Raw genomic sequence first — 22,218 nt, forward strand, 5'->3', positions numbered from 1 at the left:
TAGGAAAATTGGAAAACACGTTTATGACGAGAAAACCTGAGTACGCAACTTTGACAGAAAAAACAGATGATGAAATCCTTCTTGTTAGCTTTCTAAAAGGCTAAACCCACGCTCAATCCCTCAGTTTTTAAACCAACCGAGCACCTCACTACATTTCCTTGAAAAAAAAAAAGAGGGAGAAAATAAAAATAAAATCAAAACAGCAAGTAACCATCGTGTGAAGCAAAGTGAGCACACCAGCAAGCAGGGAAACCTTTGCTACTGCAGGTAGCCACCACAGTGTCGTCTGAGAGTAGATGATGCACCATCAATTCAATTTACATTCCCCAATCCATAACTTCAGGTAAGTGCATGCAAAAAGTGAAAGAGAGCCACTCTTGATGAAAGTCGGCTGCCTCCCCCTCTTAATATCGCTGCAAAGACACCACAAGCCTTGCAACTCCTTCAGAAACGAAGCAAATTACAGAGCAAACTGGGTGAGAAAATAACCAAAAAGCAAATCGCCAGCGGGCACGAGAGATCTTCAAATGTAACCACCAAAACTTTCAAGCAAGCTGTGATGTGATGATACCATTCTATGATTGTAGTTCAACTTAGCCAATACATAAATTAGGTTCTACAGCAGCCTCAGAAAACTTCTGATTTTAGTCAATCCATCACAAACAGTCTGTGACACCCGATCGTTTTTGAGGTACCCAGGAGAGCTTTCTTTAATCGCCACAACTATGTACCAAGCAGCCCAATCAATAACAGTATGTCCTTTTATCCTTTCTAGCAGTCTTCCTATTGAAGCAATAATTGCCCCTTAAGGATGCAACAAATTTGTGATTTTACGTTTTTGAAAGAAAGCTCTCCTTTTTCCTTCATCTAATTAGAGCTATACAATACATCTTTTTTAGGAAGCTAAATAATCCGTGGGTTGTTTTGTTGGCTCATTATTCCCTTTCAAAGACTGCTGAAGTAAACAAAGCTATTAGCAAGGAGAAACAATCTAGCAACACATCAGATTGGCAATGCTTGGAAGTTGGGCTCTATTGCTATTGGTTGAAGATGATTATGGAAAAATATACAATACTTCATAACGAGTAAATGAACAATATGAGAATGACAAAGTTCAGTATTCATTTCATAGCCATATTATTGATTATGGTTGATATTCATTAAACAAGTTGCCAAGCATTTACCACCACTTCACTGCCACAGTGATCTTCTAGGACAATTATGATAATGTACAACCATGCAGCTGACACTTGAAAGATAGGTAGTGGCCGGTGGTAATAACCATCCTTTCCCCAGGCAAATGCCTAGGTTCAAATCCCTCAACGCCCCAACAGAGTTAGTTTGATTCTGTCATTTATTTCACAAACGGTTCCAGAAGGGTCAGACCATTTCCTCCACGGCTGGGGAAGTGGGAAGAAAAGGATAGATGAGAAAACTTGTTCAAGACACCATTCTTCTTCCCAATATACCACCAAGAAAACATTTCCCAGACAATTAAAAAAAAAAAAGATTTCTTTTTCCTCTATCAACTCGCCAACACGAGGAAAAACAGTATCTCACCTTTTCCCTCACCTTTTGGTTCCCTTTCTTGCTTTGTCCCGTAAACTCATATAACATAGGAAAGCTGCCTAGAGGAAATAACCTGCGTTTTGGATAAGCAACTACCCAGGTAAGAGGAATCATCTTAGAAAATCTATGTCCCATTTGAAAATATGAGAAGTGAATGCCAGAGATGGCATACGTAATTGTCCAATTATCCTAGAACTGCGTGAATAAGGGTTAGCACAAGAAAAGGGATAGCAAAATAGTATTTTACCTAGATACAATAGTGTGTGTTAGCGATGCAGGGTCAGAAATGTCAGGAGATTTCAATCTTCAGGAGCTCAAGAATAGCATTTTTCATCCCAAACAAACATTAGCCTGTTGAAATCCCCATTGCATTTAGTCTGTCAAACGGTCACCCTCTACACGTACGCTTTTATCATCCTGGTCTGAGTAATCAGAAGCACCATCATCATCTATATCGGAATCTAGATGGGGTTCTGATTCCCCACCATGCTTGCCGTTGTTCTGAGTTGCAAAACCATCGAATCCATTGTCTACAAAGTTTCTCTTGACACCATCCATTTCATAATCCTCTCCGTCCCTCCTATAGGTAACCAATGCTTTGTCCACCTTGGCCTTTCTTGGACTCAACAATATCAACTCAGCCAACTTTCTCCTAGCCAAATACAAATCATTTGGCTCAATCAACTCCCCCTTCTTATAAGCCTCTCTAAGAAAAACTGTATGCAACTTCCCATGATTCCCCCTCGTAGATAAATAAAATATTCCCTGATGCTGAAGCAGAAATTCTTTGAGCTTTTTTGGCAAATCCATAGCCAATCTAAAATGTGCAATCTTCTCCAAAGTTATCTTCTTTTCTATAGTCAAAGACAACAGCTCATGAATCGTTGCAACAGCCCTCTTCTCCATCCTCTTTTGTGCCTCGAGTGACCTCAAATCATACTTGGAGACATCCTCGTAGGGAGACCAATACGGCAACCTCTGCCATTTCCAAACTGCAATCTTATAATACTTTCCAATTTTAAATCCAGGAGGAAAATTAACAAGAAAAGAAAAGCGAATATTCTCTGCATCTGCACCCTTCTCTCTGTACTCTCTTTCCCTGGCACTCTCGATAGCGCATCTAGCCAATTTGGGTTCCTTTTCCACAGTTTCAATGTACTTGTTCCTCGTCTCCACAGCATCAAACAATCTAAAAAATTGCGGATACTTCAAAACTACAGAAAGTTCAAAATCATCGGGAAATCCAAACTCTTTCCTGGCAATCCGGACATGTTCTAAACGGAGGCGACCAGTATTAGAGAGCATTAACAGCTTCCGGAGTCGAGTTACCGATTCAGGAACCTGAGCCAAAAGGGCTTGATTTTCTTGCTGAATTTGGAGGTGGGCTTGGCGTGACAGCCTACAGTATAGGATTCTTTGAACAGGATGCTCAAATATTTCGAAAACGTGGGGGAATTTGAGGATAAACCGACCGGCTTCCAACTGTTTGAATCCGATGCGGCGGGAGAGGCCGTCCAATCGAGAAATGGAGAGCATTGAACTGGGTTGGGAGAGAATGAGGTCTTGGAACTTGAGGACTTTGCGGATTTTCTTCTCCACTTCCATGTAATCGTCGAATCCGTGGTCGCGGACTCGTTGCTGCTTCTTGGGTATAGAGGTGGATTGGGACATGGATCGCCATTGGAAAACGTTGTGGATAACTGAGAAAGATTTGAGGGGCGTGGATTCAGATTTCAGGAGTTTAGTCGAGTATCCCAGGAAGGAATGCATTTCGACTCTCTTTCTTTATTTGGGGAGGGTTTAGGGCTTTAGATGAAGCCTGAAGGCTTGGCGGATATGTCGTTAGTGGCGAGGGCCTTTGGAGTCCTTTGATGTCTCATGAGCATTGGTTCGAACAATTGGAAGACATTTCGGACGGGAGTGCGCTAAACACTAGTGTTGTTAGACTCCGGATCGGTCGATTCGACCAGTCCGATCATGAACCGATTTTCTTTCTAAATTAATTTGTAGTACAAAATTCCTTTGGTTAAAAATCAGTTAAAACCATCAAAAATTGGTTAAGCTAGTGATCTGGTTCGACTGGTTGACTCGATTCTCAAACTTTTCTTTCTTTTTTTTTCCCAAATATAATTTGAATTACTTAAATTGTAACACTTTTATTTGTTAATATAAATAAGAAAATGTCATCTATTAAGTGTAAATATCAAAATCATTCATTTTCTTGAATGATCCCTAAATCAAAATGTTTTCATTTCTATGTTCTTATCAATTTAGTATCAGTGATTCCAACTTGCATTAATTTGTTTTAATTTAGATTTTTAAGTAATTTTGGAGAATGGATATATTTTAGCTCCGAATTTACATTTTTATATATAATTAGGTGTATATTTGATTGCAAGTCTAATATTTTTAATATATTTTCTATGGTTGGCCAAATATAACCAATAACTTAATTCTAATATTTTTGAAACTTATAAAAATATAGAATAATTATAATATCATGACAACGTCAACGGATTTTTGAAAACGGTCTGATCGATCCGATTAGTTGACCCCTAATCAAGTAGTTTAGTCGAGTCACTATCTGATTCGAGTTTAATAACATTGCTAAATACAGTAGTGCTTTGCAACGCCAGCGCAGGAAGATCAGAAGAACCAAAATGAAAACGTGTTATTGCTTAATACTACTACTATATGTTTTGCATAATATGTTTGAGTTACTGGCTGAGTATATGACGGTGTTAATTCTTTAGTCTTCTGAAAATTCTTTAGAAGACTCAACCTAGTAAGCCCATCAACTAGCCTGGGCCTGTCCATATCTTTGAATCTGCAACCCGTCGCGTATTTCTAACACTAAGAGCACGTACTCAAACTAGGCCTATCAATTGGGCCATCTTAAATGAGTTTTAATAAACTCAGATTCGACACATATAATTAGTACTACTTTCGAAGTTCATGTTATAAGTTTCAGATTAATAAATGTAAATCTTATACTTGACTTACAAAATATTCGGATTGTAAGTCTAATTTGGAATTAGTTCAAACTCACTTATTGTTCCCTAATTTCCTCAACGGTTTATCTAATTGGTACTCATAGGGCACTTGTTAATATATATTTCAGGTATTATATTTTAAAAAATATAAATTTAATTAGAAAAAATAAATAAACATTAAGGAGAGCAAGCAAGATTAAATAAGAAAAATATATAAATGCAAGAGAAGATAATAATTGTTAGTATGTGTACATATATATAGTAGGTTAGATGAATCTTTGGTGTATTAACAGGGCATCCGTTTGAAAAAACCCCTTCCTTAATATAATTACTATAACTATTGAATTCTAAAACTAATTTAACATACATAGAAGCACAGTATTAAAACTATACACAAACCAACAATAATTCATTAAAAGGTATATAAACCAATAATTTTCCTATAATAATATATCCAATTAGTTCAAAGTACATGGAAAATAGTAATAAAGCATAATCAACAATTAATACATTTTCAAAGGTTCTCAATTTGTTTGTACTAAAATTTGTCCTTCTGAATCTTTTGATATAATTTGTATATTTAATATTTCTTATATATATATTAATATATTTTAACACATAACTCATAAGTATAAAATATTAGTGTGTGTGTGTGTGTATATTTGCTGATTAGAGGGCAAGACCTATTTTGGGTTTGAGCTTAACAAGGTTTAAACTTGACTCATATTTAATTCATGTCTAATATTTAGATCCAAAGTCAATCCAACTCAATAAAAAATCAGGTTCGTGAGTTTACAATTTTTTTTTCTAATCAAATGGGTCAAACTCGAGCTGTCCCGACCGTTGACAGTCCTAAGTCAAACTCAGCAGCATAGAAGATTCTACGTGGGGGCAGTGGACATCAAACCGGCATATGGTGTCAAAAGTTTTTTTTTTTTTTTACCCTTTGGTGAAGCATATCGATCCAAAATTTCAAAGAAGAAAAGAAATGTGACAAATGCTTATCTGGTTTCTTTTCACAACCACTATTTAGAAGTTGGGAAAGCAAGAAAAAGAATATTTCATAGCATCTTTACGTGGAAAATTCTTTTTCCATTTTCCAATTAAAATATTGATTTGTGTGCTGGCACTTTTGTACAAATAAATTACCGTATAAATTTATTGCTCTCTTAGCATTAGGAAAGTTTTTCCATTTAATTTCACTTCTCCAATTACCATTGGGACCTCTTTTAATTAATGCCCATTTAAGACTCATTAGACAAACCTTTAAAATACTAGTCTTATTATGAATAGACTTGAGAGATCCCTTAAAATACTCAGACTCAAATTAGTTTTAAGTAGTACTACCTAATAGGGTTAGAAAAACACTGCCTTAATTAGTGGAAGCAACTGATTCCCATTTCAAGAAAAGTCCAAAAATTAATATATTTAACTTCAATTTGCATGATAAATGAGTTCTTCTTATGGAGATTGCCGTCGTTTGATTTCACCTACATTGATAAATGAGGACTACAACATACAGCCTGGGCCTCGCTATAACCTAATAACCCTATGCCATTACTAGAAGCATTCTTAATGGCAGCGGGTACAACAAGAAGCAGTTGTATGCTGAAGACATTTAACAAAAGATTGTGCTAGTATGAGGTTTGGCTTTGCTAGGATAAACATAGGAGTATTAGTAAGGCCAGCAGATGGAAGAGAAGGAAGTCCCTTGGAGTTGACTCGGATGATCTCGTGATAGCCTAGTTAGGTCTCGAGATCATGTGTTCAAATCACCTCTCTAACGCTTGTGTATTATTAAGAAGCAGGGGGCACAGGTACAGGGAGATTAGTCCAGCAAAGCTGAGATACTCCCTGTGTTGGAAAAAAAAAAATAGGAGAGAAGGAACAAAATAAGAAGATAGCTCAAAAGCAAGCCTGCCCTCAAAGGACGAAAAACAATTGACACAGTAAAATTGTAGTATCTATCATTCATTACCCCAAAAGTTTGAGAAATGTGCATGCAATATAACAAAAGAAGACAATTCTGCAGCCAGTATATGTATATGTAATGTAATGTAACCCTATTCAACAAACTAACATGCACCACTGACAAATACAAAGAGACAGGGAGAGAGCTGACTTTAGTATTTCAATAGGCCATCCGAGTCAATACCCGAACCACCGTCCACCACGGAGACGACGCCATTCTATCTTTAGCCATTGAAACAAAATACTATCTCAAGAAAACCAGTCAAGATTTACCAAGGTTCGCTCTTGACTCGAACCCCCCTTTCTTTTTGTGCCAATTCTAATCAACACCCTAACCCCACTCTCGTTTAAATAAACAAATCTTTTCATTATCACCCAATAAGAGAGACAACCCCATTAAAAAAGAAAATGGCTATTTAATTATGCTTTTACACCATGCAGCACTCGCACATTTCGCTGGCCGAGTCAACTGCACTCGAGTGCAGATCTGATACCTTGAAGAGTGCGACCAATCAGGGCATTCACGGTATCGATGGATTCCAAAGTCAGCTTGGATGCTGGCAAGCTGTTCACCAATATTTGGAACCCAACTGTCAGCAAACAACCATTGCTACCGCCACCAGCAGTAGCTTCTTTCGCAAAATTTCCACTGGAGCTATTAGGCCCGGCTGAGTCAGGGTAACAATCTGGAACTATTGAAAAACCTGATGGCAGCAAAACCACGCAAGAAGAGTCCCCCCCGCTCATCACCACATTCATTGCCGGTATGTCAACCGCGGCATATACTATCAGAGATCCCGACACGTCTGTGGATGTCTCTTGCAAGATCAGCATGCCATTTTGATTCGAATTTGGAGACGTAGCCTGCGAGATTAAGGAAACCAAATTTGCATGAGGTGCAATAAAAAAAAGTTTCATATGTTAAACAGTTCTATATACGCATATGAAAAAAAAAAAATTAGTTACTAACACTTGAACGAAGAAGAGAGATGCTGTTGCCAAGATCCTGGCCTTTAGCTATGTGAAACATCTGTTGCATGGCACCATCATGGGATAAGACATCCCACTGGGACCTCGTCTGTTCATTCCGTAGGAAGTCAAAGAGACGCTGCTCAGACACGGGCATCCAAACGGTAGATGTGGCACTCAACACGACACCAGGAGGCTCACCTGGGTTGCCCATGCTCTTCCGCATTACCAATTTTGCTTCATCTGCATTTCCAACTTGGACAACCTCCCATTTGTAGACTGTTGCGCACACGCCAGCACAGAAGTTATGAGTCATGCGTTGTGCAAGCTTTGCAATGCTCCTCCTACCACTTGGACTAATTACTGTCATAAATGAAGCTCTATCAGGTTCAAAACTTGCAGTTATAACGTCACGAGTACATGACTAAAACGGCCACGCCTTGAGAGAATAGGCAGTAAATCGTAGCTATAGGAATTCACAAAAAATAATAGAGAACAGGACTCAGACCTCCATGATCTCCACCGGGGACGGTTGAAGACGTTATGACTGCCAGGCACTCACATTGTCTCTCAAGGGTGGCAACCCACTTTTGTGCACCAAAGCCCAAGCCTGACCTAAGTAAGGGCCGGTAAGATTGGTGAACATTACTATCATCATATTCCATGTGTTCAACCCAGATGACCTGCAATTTACTTGTGAAGGTTATATAATATAGATCTTCCAACCAGGTGAAAGCACTCGATCATAGACATAGCATGTCAGAATTAACTTGAGATGATATTGCATATGCCCATGCGTTTCTTGTCTTTTAAGAGGTGATGTCATATTATTGGATAATTGAGGAAATGCATTACAGTTCGACTTATAAGATGAGATATAACCAGCAGTATGTCTATAAAATTAGTCAATATCAAGGAACAAAACCTAAGGTACTCATCAAGATGACCAAGGAAAGTGGTAGTCATTAAGACCAGACCCTTGCTTGCTTTCCTTTGTAAATCGTCACTTGATTACTTGTCAATTGTAACAACTCACTATTCCTTCTATAAGCAAGTCTTATTCATTCAATGACAACCACTCATGTGTGTGTGTGTGTGTGAGAGAGAGAGAGAGCAACAAAACTTGCTACGATAAGAATATGGCAAAAATAGTTTTTGAAAGTCCACAAATAGAAGAAATAAACTATCGGTAAACACATGCTCCACGGAAAGAGGAAGTGTGCAGTCAATCATAACGGTGATACCAAGATTTGCAACAAAAGTTACATTCAATTGAGAAAAAGCTGCATCACTAAACGCAAATAAAGGGAAAAAAGGCACTACTCTTTTATTTGTATTCCAATATATATATATATATATATATATATATACACCAAGATTAATAGATAATATATCTTGCCTTTGCAAGACTAGAATAGAAGACATTTTACAGATAATAAATCATTCCTGATAATAAAGAAGATCTCTGTGCATGTGTAAATGCATATCTCCATGACGCAGGTCTCTCTCTCTCTCTCTCTCTCTCTCTATATATATATAGAGAGAGAGAGGCATTGCGTGTATATTTATACAACAGAATATGCAAGCTTCAAGACATTAGCCTTTCATTTAACATTAATATATTCATCAAGCAGAAGTATAAGCAAAGATTTCTATCACTATTATAATCCAGATACCCTGATTCACACATTTCCCAACTGGCAATCGACTAATTCAGCAGACACTAAGAACCCAAACTTTGAGATTTGATGACTATTATCACATAAAACATTACAAAACTATCTCATCAGTATTTTATAGTAATCAAGATTTCGAGCATTTGAAGACAAGAAGGCATTGGACTACTATCAGTTCAGACTCAGAACCAAAAGCTGGAAATGATGGGACTCCATTGGCATGATGCCATCTTCATGTACATCATAAACACAAAGCAAATAAGCAGCCAAAAAACATAACAAACACATTGAAATGAATTGCACTAAAAGAATGGTGACAAAGAAGATTTTCTAGTCATTATTTACCTTGGCATAACCATTTGGCATATCTTGCACAATGCAGCCAGAGGGGAGCCTTCTGCAATCAGAAAATATTTGTGCACTTGGCCCTCCTCTGATGGAATCAACAGACACATCAACCACAGCCCAAAAACCCTCAGCATGCTGCTTGCAAAACCGGAGAAACTTCACTTCACGAACAGGGACCAAAGGTGAAAGAACTTGGAACTCAGCATGCATCTAACAGATACCAAACCAAATTCTGGCATTAGCAATTAACAAAAAGAGGGCAGAAAAGAAGAGATTCTTTCCGTTCTGAGGGATATAAGCAAGTGAAAGTAGAAGAAATAGCACACCAGTTGCAAAGCACCATTTCTTGTTCCCCCCGTGCCATCCGTAACCACATCAATAGTAGAGGCTCTCCCAATCATACATGAAAAGAGCTCGGTCCACCGGTTCTGAAGAATAAAACAGAAAAAATATTCATAGGGAAATACAAGTACATTAGTTTTTACATACATGCAAACTACAAGAAAGGAGGGGCAATGCATTACCAGCAATTAAATAAACCGAGAAGCAGAAACCATCATGTACATAAATCCATATGTAGCATAAATCAGGTAAATATTTGTAGGCAGAGAATAATGACTGTTTGATTGAAACAAATGACTCGAACAGAACTAAGAAGATTAATTATGGCAATAAAAGTGAACGACCTACCGGGTCCATTAATATTTCCACAAGAGATGTGCTGTTAATAATTACGGTTCCAGTTGCCTTTGTTGCTTCTGTTACGAAATTACTAGGTTTCGTGCCGACACAAGGAGGAAATACTCTGTTGTATTCCTCAAGGTTTAATGTTTCACTGAATCCATCCAAGCTTCTAAACCAGAGGGGGTTATCAATTTGAGCCAGCTTTAAGAGTTCATCCATTGCTGCCACAGCAAGCTCCAGGTACATAGATTTGTCAATTGACACATCAAAACTCGTCATGCCCATAGAAGATCTGATGGTAGGTAGGATAGGCAAAGGATTGGTAACTGCACTAGTAAAATCAAGGCCCATCGGCACAGGAGTGCCAACTGAACTTAAGGCTGCAAAGGCATTTCTTCCTACCGCAAGCTCCAAATCAGAGTTGCCTGGGGCTATAGGACTGGCCAAGGATGACAATGGCCTACCCAAAAATTTGTTTGCCAGGCCACAAATTCGACTAAGTTCATCTCTCAGACGAGCATTTTCAATCCTAAGATGGTGCTCCTCGATAGAAATCTCTCCAAGAGCTGCTGCGCCACCACAATTGCTGCAAACTGGATTCCTCATAGCTTCTTTCATTGCAATATTTTCAATTCGAAGCTTGTCATTTTCTTGCTTCAGCATGTTATTCTCATGGCGTTCCATTTGAGTCTAGTGAATGCAAGACATGCTCAGTTTGATATTTCCATGAGACAAATTTCAGCATTGAAAAAAATGGAAATGAAGCAAAGAAAAAATCCGTGAAAGTTACCTTCATCTGGGTTCTTCTATTCTGAAACCAAAACTTCACCTGCTTGCTTTCCAAGTTCAGTCTCCTGCCAAGTTCCAACCTCGCCTTCTCATCAGGATGGGGATTCTCCTTAAAGGAACTACAATATTTAACCAGATAGAAAAACATATAAAAAGACAAGCCAAGTTTCGTCTGTGTCGAATCTAATATTATTATTCACCACTAACAAATCACAAGACAAAAAATTTAGACAGTTAGTATAAAATGAGCTCACGCTTCCAGCTCTTGAATTTGAAATGGAGTGTGCCTATGATATTTCTTTCTCCCAGATGATGATGCTTTGTCTCCCTGGGTGTCCTGATCATCTCCTGATGCCCCTTCAATGTTGTCACTCCCAGACCTGCTCTCATACTCCTCCTCCTTGGACTTGTCCGCATCTCCAGGTCCAAAATTTTCCCCGATCAAACCCATGTCTCCAGCACCCTCCATCTTGGGTTTCTGCATTTAAGTAAATTAAAGCTCGTTCCCCATATTAATCAATCAAACATTAACCAAGAAGGAAACAATTCGAAGGGCAAAAATAATTTCATCCATTATATTGATAATACATGCAAACATGCATATACACAGATATGAATTAGACAGAAAGAAATGGCATACAACGGCAAGGGAGAGAGGCGAGGAGTTGAATATAGGCTGGACCATAGGAGGAGGAGAGACCATATGCGGCTGAGTGTGTGCCAAAGCAGAAGTGGGAATGGTGCTGTACAGATTATCAGCCATCATTAATCCGGCATCCCCACCACCACCACCGCTACTACCACCGCCAATGAAACCCCCAAAACTCATGAAAGGAAACGGGTGCGATTGACAATGAAAATAAGAAGAAGAAAGAAAGAAAGAAAACTTCCTTTTTCTTTTTCTTTCTTTTGATGCTTAAGAAAGACTCAAACTTTCTCACCGAAAAGGCCAAAATCTTCTGCTATCGTTTTCAAAATGTTATTTGCCTAGATTTTCTCCATCATGATCTCATCTTTCCTTTGACATCAAAGTTCACACACAGACACCCAGACACACTACTGGGGACTAAGTAACAAAGCACCATAAACTAGTAGGGAGAAATATTTCCATCTCATATTCTAATCCATGTCTACCACCATAAAATTACTCGTATCAGCATTCACTTGAGTTGCACCGTGTTTGGACCACGTTCTACTAATACTTCATAAATAAAAAGAAAAGAAAAGAAAATCAACTCAACCCACCAACCAAAACCCGCAAAATTTAAGAACAGCCAAACGGGTTGGTACAAGACAACCAAGATACCTTATTGCACCTTTCACACTACTACTATTACTCTCACTATTCTACTAATAACCCTTTACCCTCCCCTGTCTCCCATGGCAAATGTGAAAGGTTTGAAGAAGAACATGAAAACCCTAGATTTGGGATTTTGGTTTGACTCCTCCTCAGTCCTTAGCTGTAATGATGAAGAAGAAAGGCCCCCCCTTCCTGCCCCCTGGCCCTGTGCCCCCGTAAAGGCGTAGTAGAAAAGCATAAAGTAGAAAATGAAAGGTTTTAGAAGAGCATGGATAGCGAAACAAGAAAACTAGAAAAAAGGTGAAAAGCCACCAGAACTTCTTTTTTTATTTTTTATTTTTTTAAAAAAAAAACCATTAAAAAATGTGGACTTTTCGGTACCTTACAAATGAATGCAACCAAGAATATGAAAAAGACCAGTTGACTCTCCCTCCCCTTTTTCCACCTCCTCTTCTGTTTTTTTTCTTTTTTAATCTCCTTCTCTCTTCTCTCTCCCTCTCCCCCTCCCCCTCTTCTCTTTTGGACTACTGCTCGGCTTTATCCTCCATTACCAAGTTATCTGGGTTTCTTTTCCTGTTTCCTTGTGAGATCACGGAACCAATGAAGCCCAGTACGGAGAACCAAAAAGCAACAAAAAAAAAAGAAAAAGAAAAACATTGTTGACCGAGTACCACAGCGGAGTGGTATTTTTCTTACACAAATAGAAGCGTAAAAAGCGTGCTTGTTTTTTGGATGTGTAAGATGTACTTGAGTACGAAAAAAAAAAAAAAAGAGTACGAGATATAGAGATTGAGGGATAAATACAAAGTCTGAGATTCGCGTGGACCTTTCGAGTGGAGTTGAGTCTGTCTCTCTTTTACAGCGTTCCGACTCTCTCTGGATGCTGAATTGCTGCTGATATACGTTGGGATCTGTTTATTTACCAAAGAAAATGAGTAATCTACTGTTAGTAAAAAAAATAAATAAACAAATAAATAAATTGAATGGGTTTGATTTTATAGCGTAAAGTAAAGGATAGATTTTTTTTCTTTTTATTAAATGGTGATGGACACCAGATTAAGAGCTGACTTACTTCTTACAGAAGTGACTCCAATGGCAATGGCGCACGTTAGTGAATGCTAGGTTTATATTTGTTTAGAACGAATTTCCAAGTCCCGACTCGTTGATGAAATCGAAACCCCCTATTATAAAAAATTAGAGGACAAAAAAAAAAAGTAAGAACGAATGAAGAAGACGGACAGGGAATGGTTTTAATTTGATTAATGTTGTCGAGAGAATCAAACCTAAGAGGCTTTGGATATGGAGAGAAGAAAGGCTTTGGATATGGATACTCACTCACTCAGTTGCTATGGCTACGGCTATGGCTACTCTACTCTTTCACACCCTACTCACTTATATGTTCTTCTCTGTATCGTTGCATCTGTTCTATTCCCTCCACACCTTATTTATTGACCGCTTAGGGGCACGCATACAAGGAAACTTTATCATTTTGGTCTCACTCACTTAGATTTTCTTTTAGGTCATATATAGATATGAATGAACAAATGGTCTGCGTGAGTAATTTCTTTTCTCAAGGACTAAATATTCTTGGAGACCAGAAGGATTTTGGTAAGTAATTTAATTACATGCATGATTGAGACGATATCTTTGAGAATGGCAAATCTAGCACAAATATTTTCAATAAATATGTGAGATGATTATGCTTAGTGGGGGGAGGGGGGGAGCCTCGACGTGTTTTCTTTTCCCTAAGGCAAAGACAACGTTCGAAATCGAAATGTCCGCCCCACGCGTGGCTAATATCACTGCGGGTAGCGCGCGTGTGATTGACTCTAGACTCGACTGGACTTCGGGGGTACTAATCCCCGCTCCAGAGTCATCAAATCTCTCCATATATGTCCAAAGCCTTCGGCGGGGGTACTTGGAAGAGGCTACGCGGCTGAGTTGACACGTCCGCACTTGTGGGGAACCTTAAAGAGAGGACTTTTATTATTATTATTATTATTACTAGTATTATATTTTTTGTAATTATCTTCAGCCGGGCGAGTCAACCCCCACACGGACAGAAGAGAAGACGTTAGGATTTCTCTCTACGTCTTCTTCTGTTAGCTCCAATCTGTTAGTGGTTGGGGCGGTGGTCAACAGGTCAAGTTAAAAATTATAACTTTCATTTCTTAAAGATTTTTTGGGTTATTTTATTAAATCCGAACTCTAAAATTATCTTTAGGCATGGATGTTCCAACTTTGAAATAATGCCAACGCTTGAAGGCTATCTATCACACGCCAAAAAAAAAAAAAAAAAATTATGTGTTGATTGATTGTTGGCTAGTATTATTTAGGTTCTACTGGTAAAACGACCCTGATGGAGTTTGAGAGTATATATATTATTATGCAGGTAAAGTTGTGAACCGGGGCTTCTTAGACCGACGGTGGAGGGTAGAGAGATTATAGAGACTTGACTTCGCTAGAATGGTCCGACCCAAATGGAATTTCCATTGATGGAGGGAATTCGATGCTCGCAATATTTAGGGTTAGGGACTGCGACTAAACTGGCTACGATTCTAGGGGCTTTCATCTTCTGCTAGCATAAAACAGCTGCCCATACTACACCCTTTTTGTCTACTTCCGTGCAATTTAGCCTCCCCCATCGCGTTCCAAGTAATTCCATTTACTGTTTGTTTTGGGATGGTGGATGTTACATTTCCATTTCCATTTCCTTCTCGATCTCTCTCTTTTTTTTCTTTTTTTTTTTTGGGGTGCCTAGTAGGTTATCAGTTGGACTGCTACATCGTAGTACATCCTGTGTGTAATTATAATTATCTTGTGTATATTTAGTTTTTACGCTTAATTTTCGAGTTATCGCCGCCCATGCACGCACAGAATGCTAAATCTCGCCCTGTTACCATCCAACTATTTATCCAAAAGAAAATGGAACAAAAAATCTCATGCATGCAACAATACCTACTAGCATTTAGTAGTTCTAAGCTGATTATCGTCGTGCAACAGGTTTATATAAACAAAACTAGTTCCATCAGAGTATCTGCTGAAACGATGTTTAGAAAAACAAACCAAAATTAGATCCCAACAAGGGAAGTACTGTTGAGATGTTGTGGATAATTCATTAACTAGGGTGTCAATTAATGAAGAAATACATTGAAAAAATCAGTATACGTGGACTAATGTTAGCTCCTCCTCGTGCTCGTGCTCATTCATAATGAAACAGATTTCAGTTGGTGTACTTTTAATGAGGAATTGAGTTCAATTGAAAGTGATTATTGATTTAATTACTCATCATGCTATCATATCCACAGGTTCACACTCGGGATTTACCAATAAGGTAAGATATAATCTAATTCAATATATACATCCTCAATTTCCCTCCTAATATTGCCATATTTGGTGATCCAATTAAAGTTGTCCGACGGTGTGTTTTCCTTCACTATTTGGTGTCTCACCAAATTTTTTAGTGATTCATAAATGTCATGTTGTACGTGCCACATATTTGGAGTTTACTATACATTGCGATTTTATGTTTGGCATACTTCAAAAGAAGTAGATCCTTTTGATAAAGTTAAAGTCTAAATTATGAATTTTGTAATTTAAAAATTAAGTGCTGAATTTTATGTGTTATGCATCTAAATACAAGAAAATGATCTTTCTAATGGCTGTCTCCAACGTAAACTTTTTGAATATCCACTATTGATTGTTAACTAGCTAAACCAACCATTGCTAGTCCTCCACTAATCCCTTTTGGAAGATCTAGTAATCTTATATTTAAAATGTAAAGCTCACCCGAGAAAAAGGCACGGTTGATCATTAATAACACCATATTTAAGCTCACTCGAGAGAAATACATGGTCCATCATCTTTTTTTTCTTTTTTTTTGTCAATCTCACTTCTTTACAGCTATTTTTAATTTGTGGAGAAGAGAACACATCCAACTATATCATTGAAGGAGAATAAATCACTATCGAACCGGGATTTAAAAGAAAGCCACATTGAGTGGCATTTATGAAAAATAAAATTTGAATCCTTGACCTTCTATCCATAAAAGCACTTAAGTGCCTAGTGGTGGCCAGGTCAGATGATTTGGTTCACGTTGATCATCTGATAACACTAATTTGCTCCTTGTTTGTCAATTGATGAGTTTTCAATTCTGACATTGCTCTCCATTGGTTCCATTGTGTGGCAAAAATTGAACTAGAAATGCTTCCCAATGCCAAGGTTCAGATAAAAGCATTTACCACACGTTTCCTTTTCTTTTTCTTTTTTCCCCCTTTTTTCTGAATAGCTGGGAAAATGAAGTTATGGATTCGCAGTTCCGAGATACAAAGGCACCGTATAACTTCAATTGTAAGGAGGGACATATGTAAATCAAGAGGAAATTTGTTCAAACCGTTATTTGCATTTCATCAAATAAATTTTTTCATCCATTACTTTTAAAATAGTAAATTTACATCTCTTACAAAATCAAATCGAAAAAATTTGGTTTCACCATAGGTTTTCGATCATTTTTACCTTGAATCCATCACGTAATCCGCACGTGATCATTTTTTAAGGAGAACAAAAATTATATCTCATTTATAGTTAAGCAAATAACATGATCTATATTTATTTTTGTCTCTAAAAAATAGGATCTGACCTGAATTATATTTATTTTTCTTCTAATAATGTGAAATTTGGCATAATTTATATTCATTTTTGCCACTAAAAAGTGAGATCTGACATTTTTTAGCAGGGATCAAATTTTATTAATTTGAATTTGTAAGGAATTTAAAGTCAATATTTTAAAAAAGAGGCACAAAAAATTTATTTGATAAAAAATAGGGGACGTTTTAGATAATCTATATCTACATGTATTGCAGGGAAGGTTTTAATGGAGGCCTCCTGGATGGCTTTCAAATCTCCCATACTTTTTTTCTAGATTTTTTATTTATTTTAATACATAAATTCAATTAAAAAGTTTGAAATAGCGTGATTTACAACTAATCCTATGACAATTCAAATTTAAAATTTAAAACTTTCTTTCCCACTTAAAATAAGTGTTTAATAAATCGTTTATAGTTTGTTTTCATATTTTAACCCCTTTTTCCTTCCATAAGTAAAGAAAATAAATTTGGATAATTTGATTAGTCCCATGTTTAAATCATTCACCCCATTACAACTTTATCACTTTAGCCCATTTTATTCCTTGATTAATAAGATTGATTTGTCAAATATGATGAATAATGTGACTTGTCCTATTTTTTAATCAGTTATATAGTAATTTTTTAGCATTGTTCTTCCAGGTATATACACGTAGATTTGTCAAACATTCAGATGACATATCCAATTATAGCCATTTTTTAACCATTTTACCTTTTGCAAACTAAATTAATTTTTTTAACTTTAAACTTATCCTATTAGACGATGATTCCAACCAAGGAAATAAACATTCTGACATACAATGTCATGTAGATAATTTTTTACATGCTCAAAACTGCATCTAGATAATTTTGCACATAATGCATACATCAAAAAGTGCACATAAAACAAAATTTTGATATGAATTTTAAATTAATAAAAAAAGCATTTCAATGGTTGTTTTTTGGAGTATTTATCAAAAAATTTAAAATAAATATATTTTTAAACAATTATCTTGAATGATTGTCACAAAAAAATAGTAGTATTTCATCAAATTTATGCCCAATTATTTTACCTTCATGACTATAATTCTAACTCTTTATTTGAAAAAAGAAAAACTTAAAAAGTGAGGTAATGGATCCTAAATGATAAAAGGAATAAAAAGATTGGAATATAGGGTCGGGAAGGATAAAATAAGGTAATAAATCCTAAATAATAAAAAGGAGTATAGGGTTTGAGGGGGTAAAATCAAGGGAGCTGCAATTGTGGGTTGGGATGAAACGATCAAAATGGATGATTTATATAGGTTAAATGGATATAGTTTTACATGATTTTAGTTATCTTACACATTTATAATCCACTACAAAATTTTATTTATTTTTTCTTCCATATTCTTTGAGCAACAAAATAAGATATTATTGTAATCAACAAAAAATAAGAACACGTTGCATTAATAAATATTTTTTTACCTAAAAAAATTACACAGAAGAACCAATAGTGGTGATCATAAGGAGTTTTAATTTTGTCACTCTACAAGAATCTCAAAATAATTTAGATGTGAATGCAAGAAATCGATTTAGACTTAATAAATTAATTAAAACTTTGATGGAAGGGAGGGAGAAAGTAGGATAAAATTTAACAAAAATTAGAAAAATAAAAATGAAAGAATAGGAAAAGAACGTTAAATATGTATTTGTAAAAAGTAGAATATAATTATTGAATTTGTAGTTAGTTAAATTTGCTTACTAATGAATTTGAATACACGTCTAATTTAATTAGGTCTAAATAGGTAGTTTCAATCTATCCATTTAATAGCCACAAATTAATGAGTTTAATTGGGTTATCCATTTAAAGTTAATAAAACTGCATACCCATACTCATTTGTTGAAGAGCAAGTTGAAAAATTGGTCATTCTTTATAATTATATATGGAGAGTAAAAGGATATGAGGTAAATAGGTTGCCAAATTGGGTAAGAAATTGCATCATTTGATAGAAGCAGAGTAGAATGAAGGAAAGGTAGAGTTTGTATGAGAGAAATGAGTTGGAGGGATATGAAAAGTTTGGGTTAGAAAGGTAAGAAAGAGAATAATGAAAATTAGGGGAATATTAACGAGAAGTGACGCAAAAAAAAAAAAATAAATGGAAGGAAGTGGTAACAAGTTATACTTGGAGTGTTTTTAATATTTCTTTAGATATTTTTGTGATCTTTGTTCATATTTTTTAATATACGTTAAGGTTTTAGATAAGGTACATAAATAAAATTTAAATTATATACTAAAATAGCACTCTTTTGATTTTTTAACCTTTTTTCATGTAACTAATATAAATAATTCATTTACTACTAGTCTAAACACCTGTACTGTACTGGAAGAAATTTTAATCGATGGAGGAATTTAAAAAAGAGTAAAAAATTTATGTAATTGTTCGTATAATTTAGGACACATCAAAATATATTTTAAAAAAAATGAAATTTTGTAGCAATAGTTCAAGGTATGATAAAAACATCTCCATTATTTGTAAACTACCACTTTTGATGAAAGTCGAATCCTGAAAAGAAAAAATAAAAATGTATATCATAAACTGAGTGAAATGAGGGTCTAATTAAATATAATTGAATATTTAATTTGATAAGTAAATTAAATACCTGCCAACATTTTGTATTCGATTTAATAATCTTCTATGAAGGTGTGAACATTCTTTACACCAATCAACTCTATGTATGAAACACCAATATTAGGGGATTAATTAATTCTATTGAATTCTGTGGAGTTTGTCTACAAATGAGAAGGCATGATTTTTGCATGAATTAATGTGTTGATTGAACAATGTACCTTCATTTTTCTAGAATTAAGAGCATACATAATTAAGAAATATCAGTTTTTAGAAAGATTGTAAATAATATTGCATAAAAATATATACATAAATAATTTATACCTTCATTTTTAAATCTCTAAAGTAAAAAGCATCACAACGAAATATGAATTTTGTATGTCTGTCTTGAAAATCGAGATATAAGTTATCACTTGAATCTCTAACTTCTATGTTCACATTGTATTTGTTAAGAAGAAAATGTGATGTACGATACAGAATATTATATTAAAATTAAAGGCCCAGTTTGACAAGTGAGTTTTTTGGATATTTGTCTAAAACTTTACTGTAGAAGTTTTTTTAAAAAAATTTTGAAGTGTGTTTTTTTTTGAATATTTTGAAGTGTATAGTTTAAAAATTTTGAAAAGTTTTTTGAGGTTACTGTAGTTAAAGTTTTTAAAAAACTTGTAGCAGACAAATTTGACAAAAAATTTGTCTGCCAAACAAGGCCTTTATATGACAATAATTACCTAACAATAGTGTGCACTACGTTATTACAATTGATACAAACCATTTTTGCAAAATGAGATCGATATGGTTGTCCACAATTTTCGCATAACTCATAGAACATATTGTCTATATTAATGCTTTGAATGTAAGCAAGTATTCGAAATTATTTAACCTTGTAAGGGGTATATTTCATAATGAAATTAAGTAGATGGCTAAGATGGATACTGTAAGAAAGTTGAAAGAGATGATAGATTCTTATTTTTGTTTACGAAAAGTACGAATGAACATACGGGGCAAGCAGCAATGAGAAGAGATGATAGATGTCGATGAAGTATTATGAGAAATGAATAGATGTGATAAGCATGGGAAGAGATGATAGATACCGATGAAATACTGGGGTTTTTGTCCTTTTCTTTTTTTGTCGAAACAATGAACTGTTGTGGTTGAAGGATGCTATGTTTTTATCTCTTATTATGGTTTTAGAAAAGTTTTAATTGGAGTGAAATTCGTATTTGATGCAAGCCAATTAAAGCGTGTTGAATTCAAAGACGAGAACATCTCCTATTATGATCTTGGGGAGTCTTAATTGGAGTGAAATTTGTATTTGATGCATGCCAATGAGAAACGTGTTGAGTTCAAAGACGAACCGTGGTGGTGATTTGAAAGACATGCATACTAATGACTTAAAATGGTGCTGAACATGCACATATTAATGAGTTATTTCAATTGTAAAGAATAATGTTACATGATGAAATGATTTCGAAAAGTAACTAAATATCGGTAGTACATTCAGTGGGAGTTGAGATGAATGTATTTTATGGACTAAATTAAATGTAAAAATGTTAGAAAAATGGAATTGGGAGTGAGAAGGTGTGTGTAAATTTATTGTTGAAAACTCCTTCTTAAATTTATATAGATATAGATTATTATTATTATGTTAAATGTAAATTCGTGCATAACACGGGTTGCAATACTAGTTTTTCTTTGAGTGCAGTGACAACTGACAACCGACAACTGACAAGGGGTAATGTAATATGTTTTCCTTTTCAGCAAAAAGGAAGTGACCAAAAGTTTGAACGTAAATGGCTTTCTGGAAGGATACGAAAGGTGACCGCGTCCCAAGTGAACTTTTAACTGCCCTTAGGCCCGCTTTATAAGCAGCAAAAGTTGTCCTGGAGTATTGTTTTCGGCGGAAGACGCTGACACTGGTAGTAATCAGTCAGTCAGTCCGGCCCCTAGCACATGATGGAGCCATGAACGGTTGGTGGCCCAGAAAGCCCATCGGCCTTGTGAGTATTTATTTTACAGAAGAAGCCCTTTCTACTCCACCAACAAACTACCAAATGTGGCGCACGGCTTCTGGATCTCATTTGGAGTTGCGGTGCATTTATTGAAAAATATTTGATAATTAATTTTTTGTAATTTAAATAATATAATTTTTCATAATTTAAAAATACTTATATTAGAAGTGTTTCTTTATAAGCTCTCGCAATTCCAATCGGGTCTATGCACTTGAGATTAGAGAGGTTCAAATGTTTTTCTGAAGATTCATTTTTGTAACTTGTATAATGAAATGTGGAAGTACCTTTCTCAAATGCTTAAAATGTACATAACTATATCAAGTGCAACTGCCATTGGTAGGTAGGTTAGATTTTGTAGGTAAATATATGTATTCTTTTCACTAAGTGTTTTTTGGGCCTTTTTCACTATGTGTTAGTAGTATTTATATTATTATATGTGGTTATTGTTCCCACAATTTGTGTGCGTCGATTATAATCTTGTTCAAAACTTATTTATATTGATCTCACTATTTCAAGACATCATATCCACTATTAACTCATTTATTATAATTAGCTTCCCAGCTTCTCATTAATATCACGTGTGATATCGTCACTATCATTAATATTAATATCAATGCTAAGAAGACATCGGTTTAGTGGATAAAGTTGAAACTTCATTATTCTATTATTAATTTTCATA

The 22,218-nt window shown here is 35.6% G+C and overlaps 2 protein-coding genes across 6 annotated transcripts; both read right to left on the minus strand.

Annotated features, from left to right (window-relative positions):
* Positions 1-3,580, minus strand: LOC113730094 (protein ROOT PRIMORDIUM DEFECTIVE 1). Of its 4 annotated transcripts, XM_027254558.2 has the most exons (3): positions 1,817-3,580; positions 1,561-1,642; positions 1-442 (listed from the first exon to the last, which is right to left on the minus strand). In XM_027254558.2, exon 1 carries the CDS (start codon positions 3,337-3,339, stop codon positions 1,942-1,944), a length of 1,398 nt encoding a protein of 465 aa, XP_027110359.1. In that variant the 5' UTR covers positions 3,340-3,580; the 3' UTR covers positions 1-442; positions 1,561-1,642; positions 1,817-1,941. The 4 variants fall into 4 exon arrangements, with proteins under 4 accessions (XP_027110359.1, XP_027110361.1, XP_027110356.1 ...); XM_027254560.2 differs by lacking the exon at positions 1,561-1,642; XM_027254555.2 differs by having other exon boundaries at positions 1-1,642.
* Positions 3,581-6,503: 2,923 nt separating this feature from the next.
* On the minus strand, positions 6,504-13,717 carry LOC113730095 (homeobox-leucine zipper protein ANTHOCYANINLESS 2-like). Of its 2 annotated transcripts, XM_027254563.2 has the most exons (11): positions 13,583-13,717; positions 13,372-13,480; positions 13,126-13,210; positions 11,254-11,477; positions 11,001-11,118; positions 10,217-10,900; positions 9,853-9,954; positions 9,524-9,736; positions 8,011-8,185; positions 7,504-7,865; positions 6,504-7,397 (listed from the first exon to the last, which is right to left on the minus strand). In XM_027254563.2, exons 4-11 carry the CDS (start codon positions 11,466-11,468, stop codon positions 6,999-7,001), a joined length of 2,268 nt encoding a protein of 755 aa, XP_027110364.1. In that variant the 5' UTR covers positions 11,469-11,477; positions 13,126-13,210; positions 13,372-13,480; positions 13,583-13,717; the 3' UTR covers positions 6,504-6,998. The 2 variants fall into 2 exon arrangements, with proteins under 2 accessions (XP_027110364.1, XP_027110362.1); XM_027254561.2 differs by lacking the exons at positions 13,126-13,210; positions 13,372-13,480; positions 13,583-13,717 and adding an exon at positions 11,640-11,973 and having other exon boundaries at positions 6,896-7,397.
* Between the last annotated feature and the right edge of the window lie 8,501 nt (positions 13,718-22,218).

The sequence above is a fragment of the Coffea arabica genome, chromosome 2e (assembly GCF_036785885.1).
Source record: "Coffea arabica cultivar ET-39 chromosome 2e, Coffea Arabica ET-39 HiFi, whole genome shotgun sequence".
NCBI lineage: Eukaryota > Viridiplantae > Streptophyta > Magnoliopsida > Gentianales > Rubiaceae > Coffea > Coffea arabica.

What these genes read in the sequence shown, in the direction of transcription:
- LOC113730095 (XM_027254561.2), bottom strand. Translation starts at nt 11,828, where the DNA reads ATGAGTTTTGGGGGTTTCATTGGCGGTGGTAGTAGCGGTGGTGGTGGT. An exon ending in TGGAAATATTAATGGACCCG is followed by an intron (nt 9,955 to 10,216) that starts GTAGGTCGTTCA and finishes TTTATTCTTCAG; the next exon opens with AACCGGTGGACCGAGCTCTT. An exon ending in CCCCGGTGGAGATCATGGAG is followed by an intron (nt 7,866 to 8,010) that starts GTCTGAGTCCTG and finishes CATTTATGACAG; the next exon opens with TAATTAGTCCAAGTGGTAGG.
- LOC113730094 (XM_027254560.2), bottom strand. Translation starts at nt 3,339, where the DNA reads ATGCATTCCTTCCTGGGATACTCGACTAAACTCCTGAAATCTGAATCC.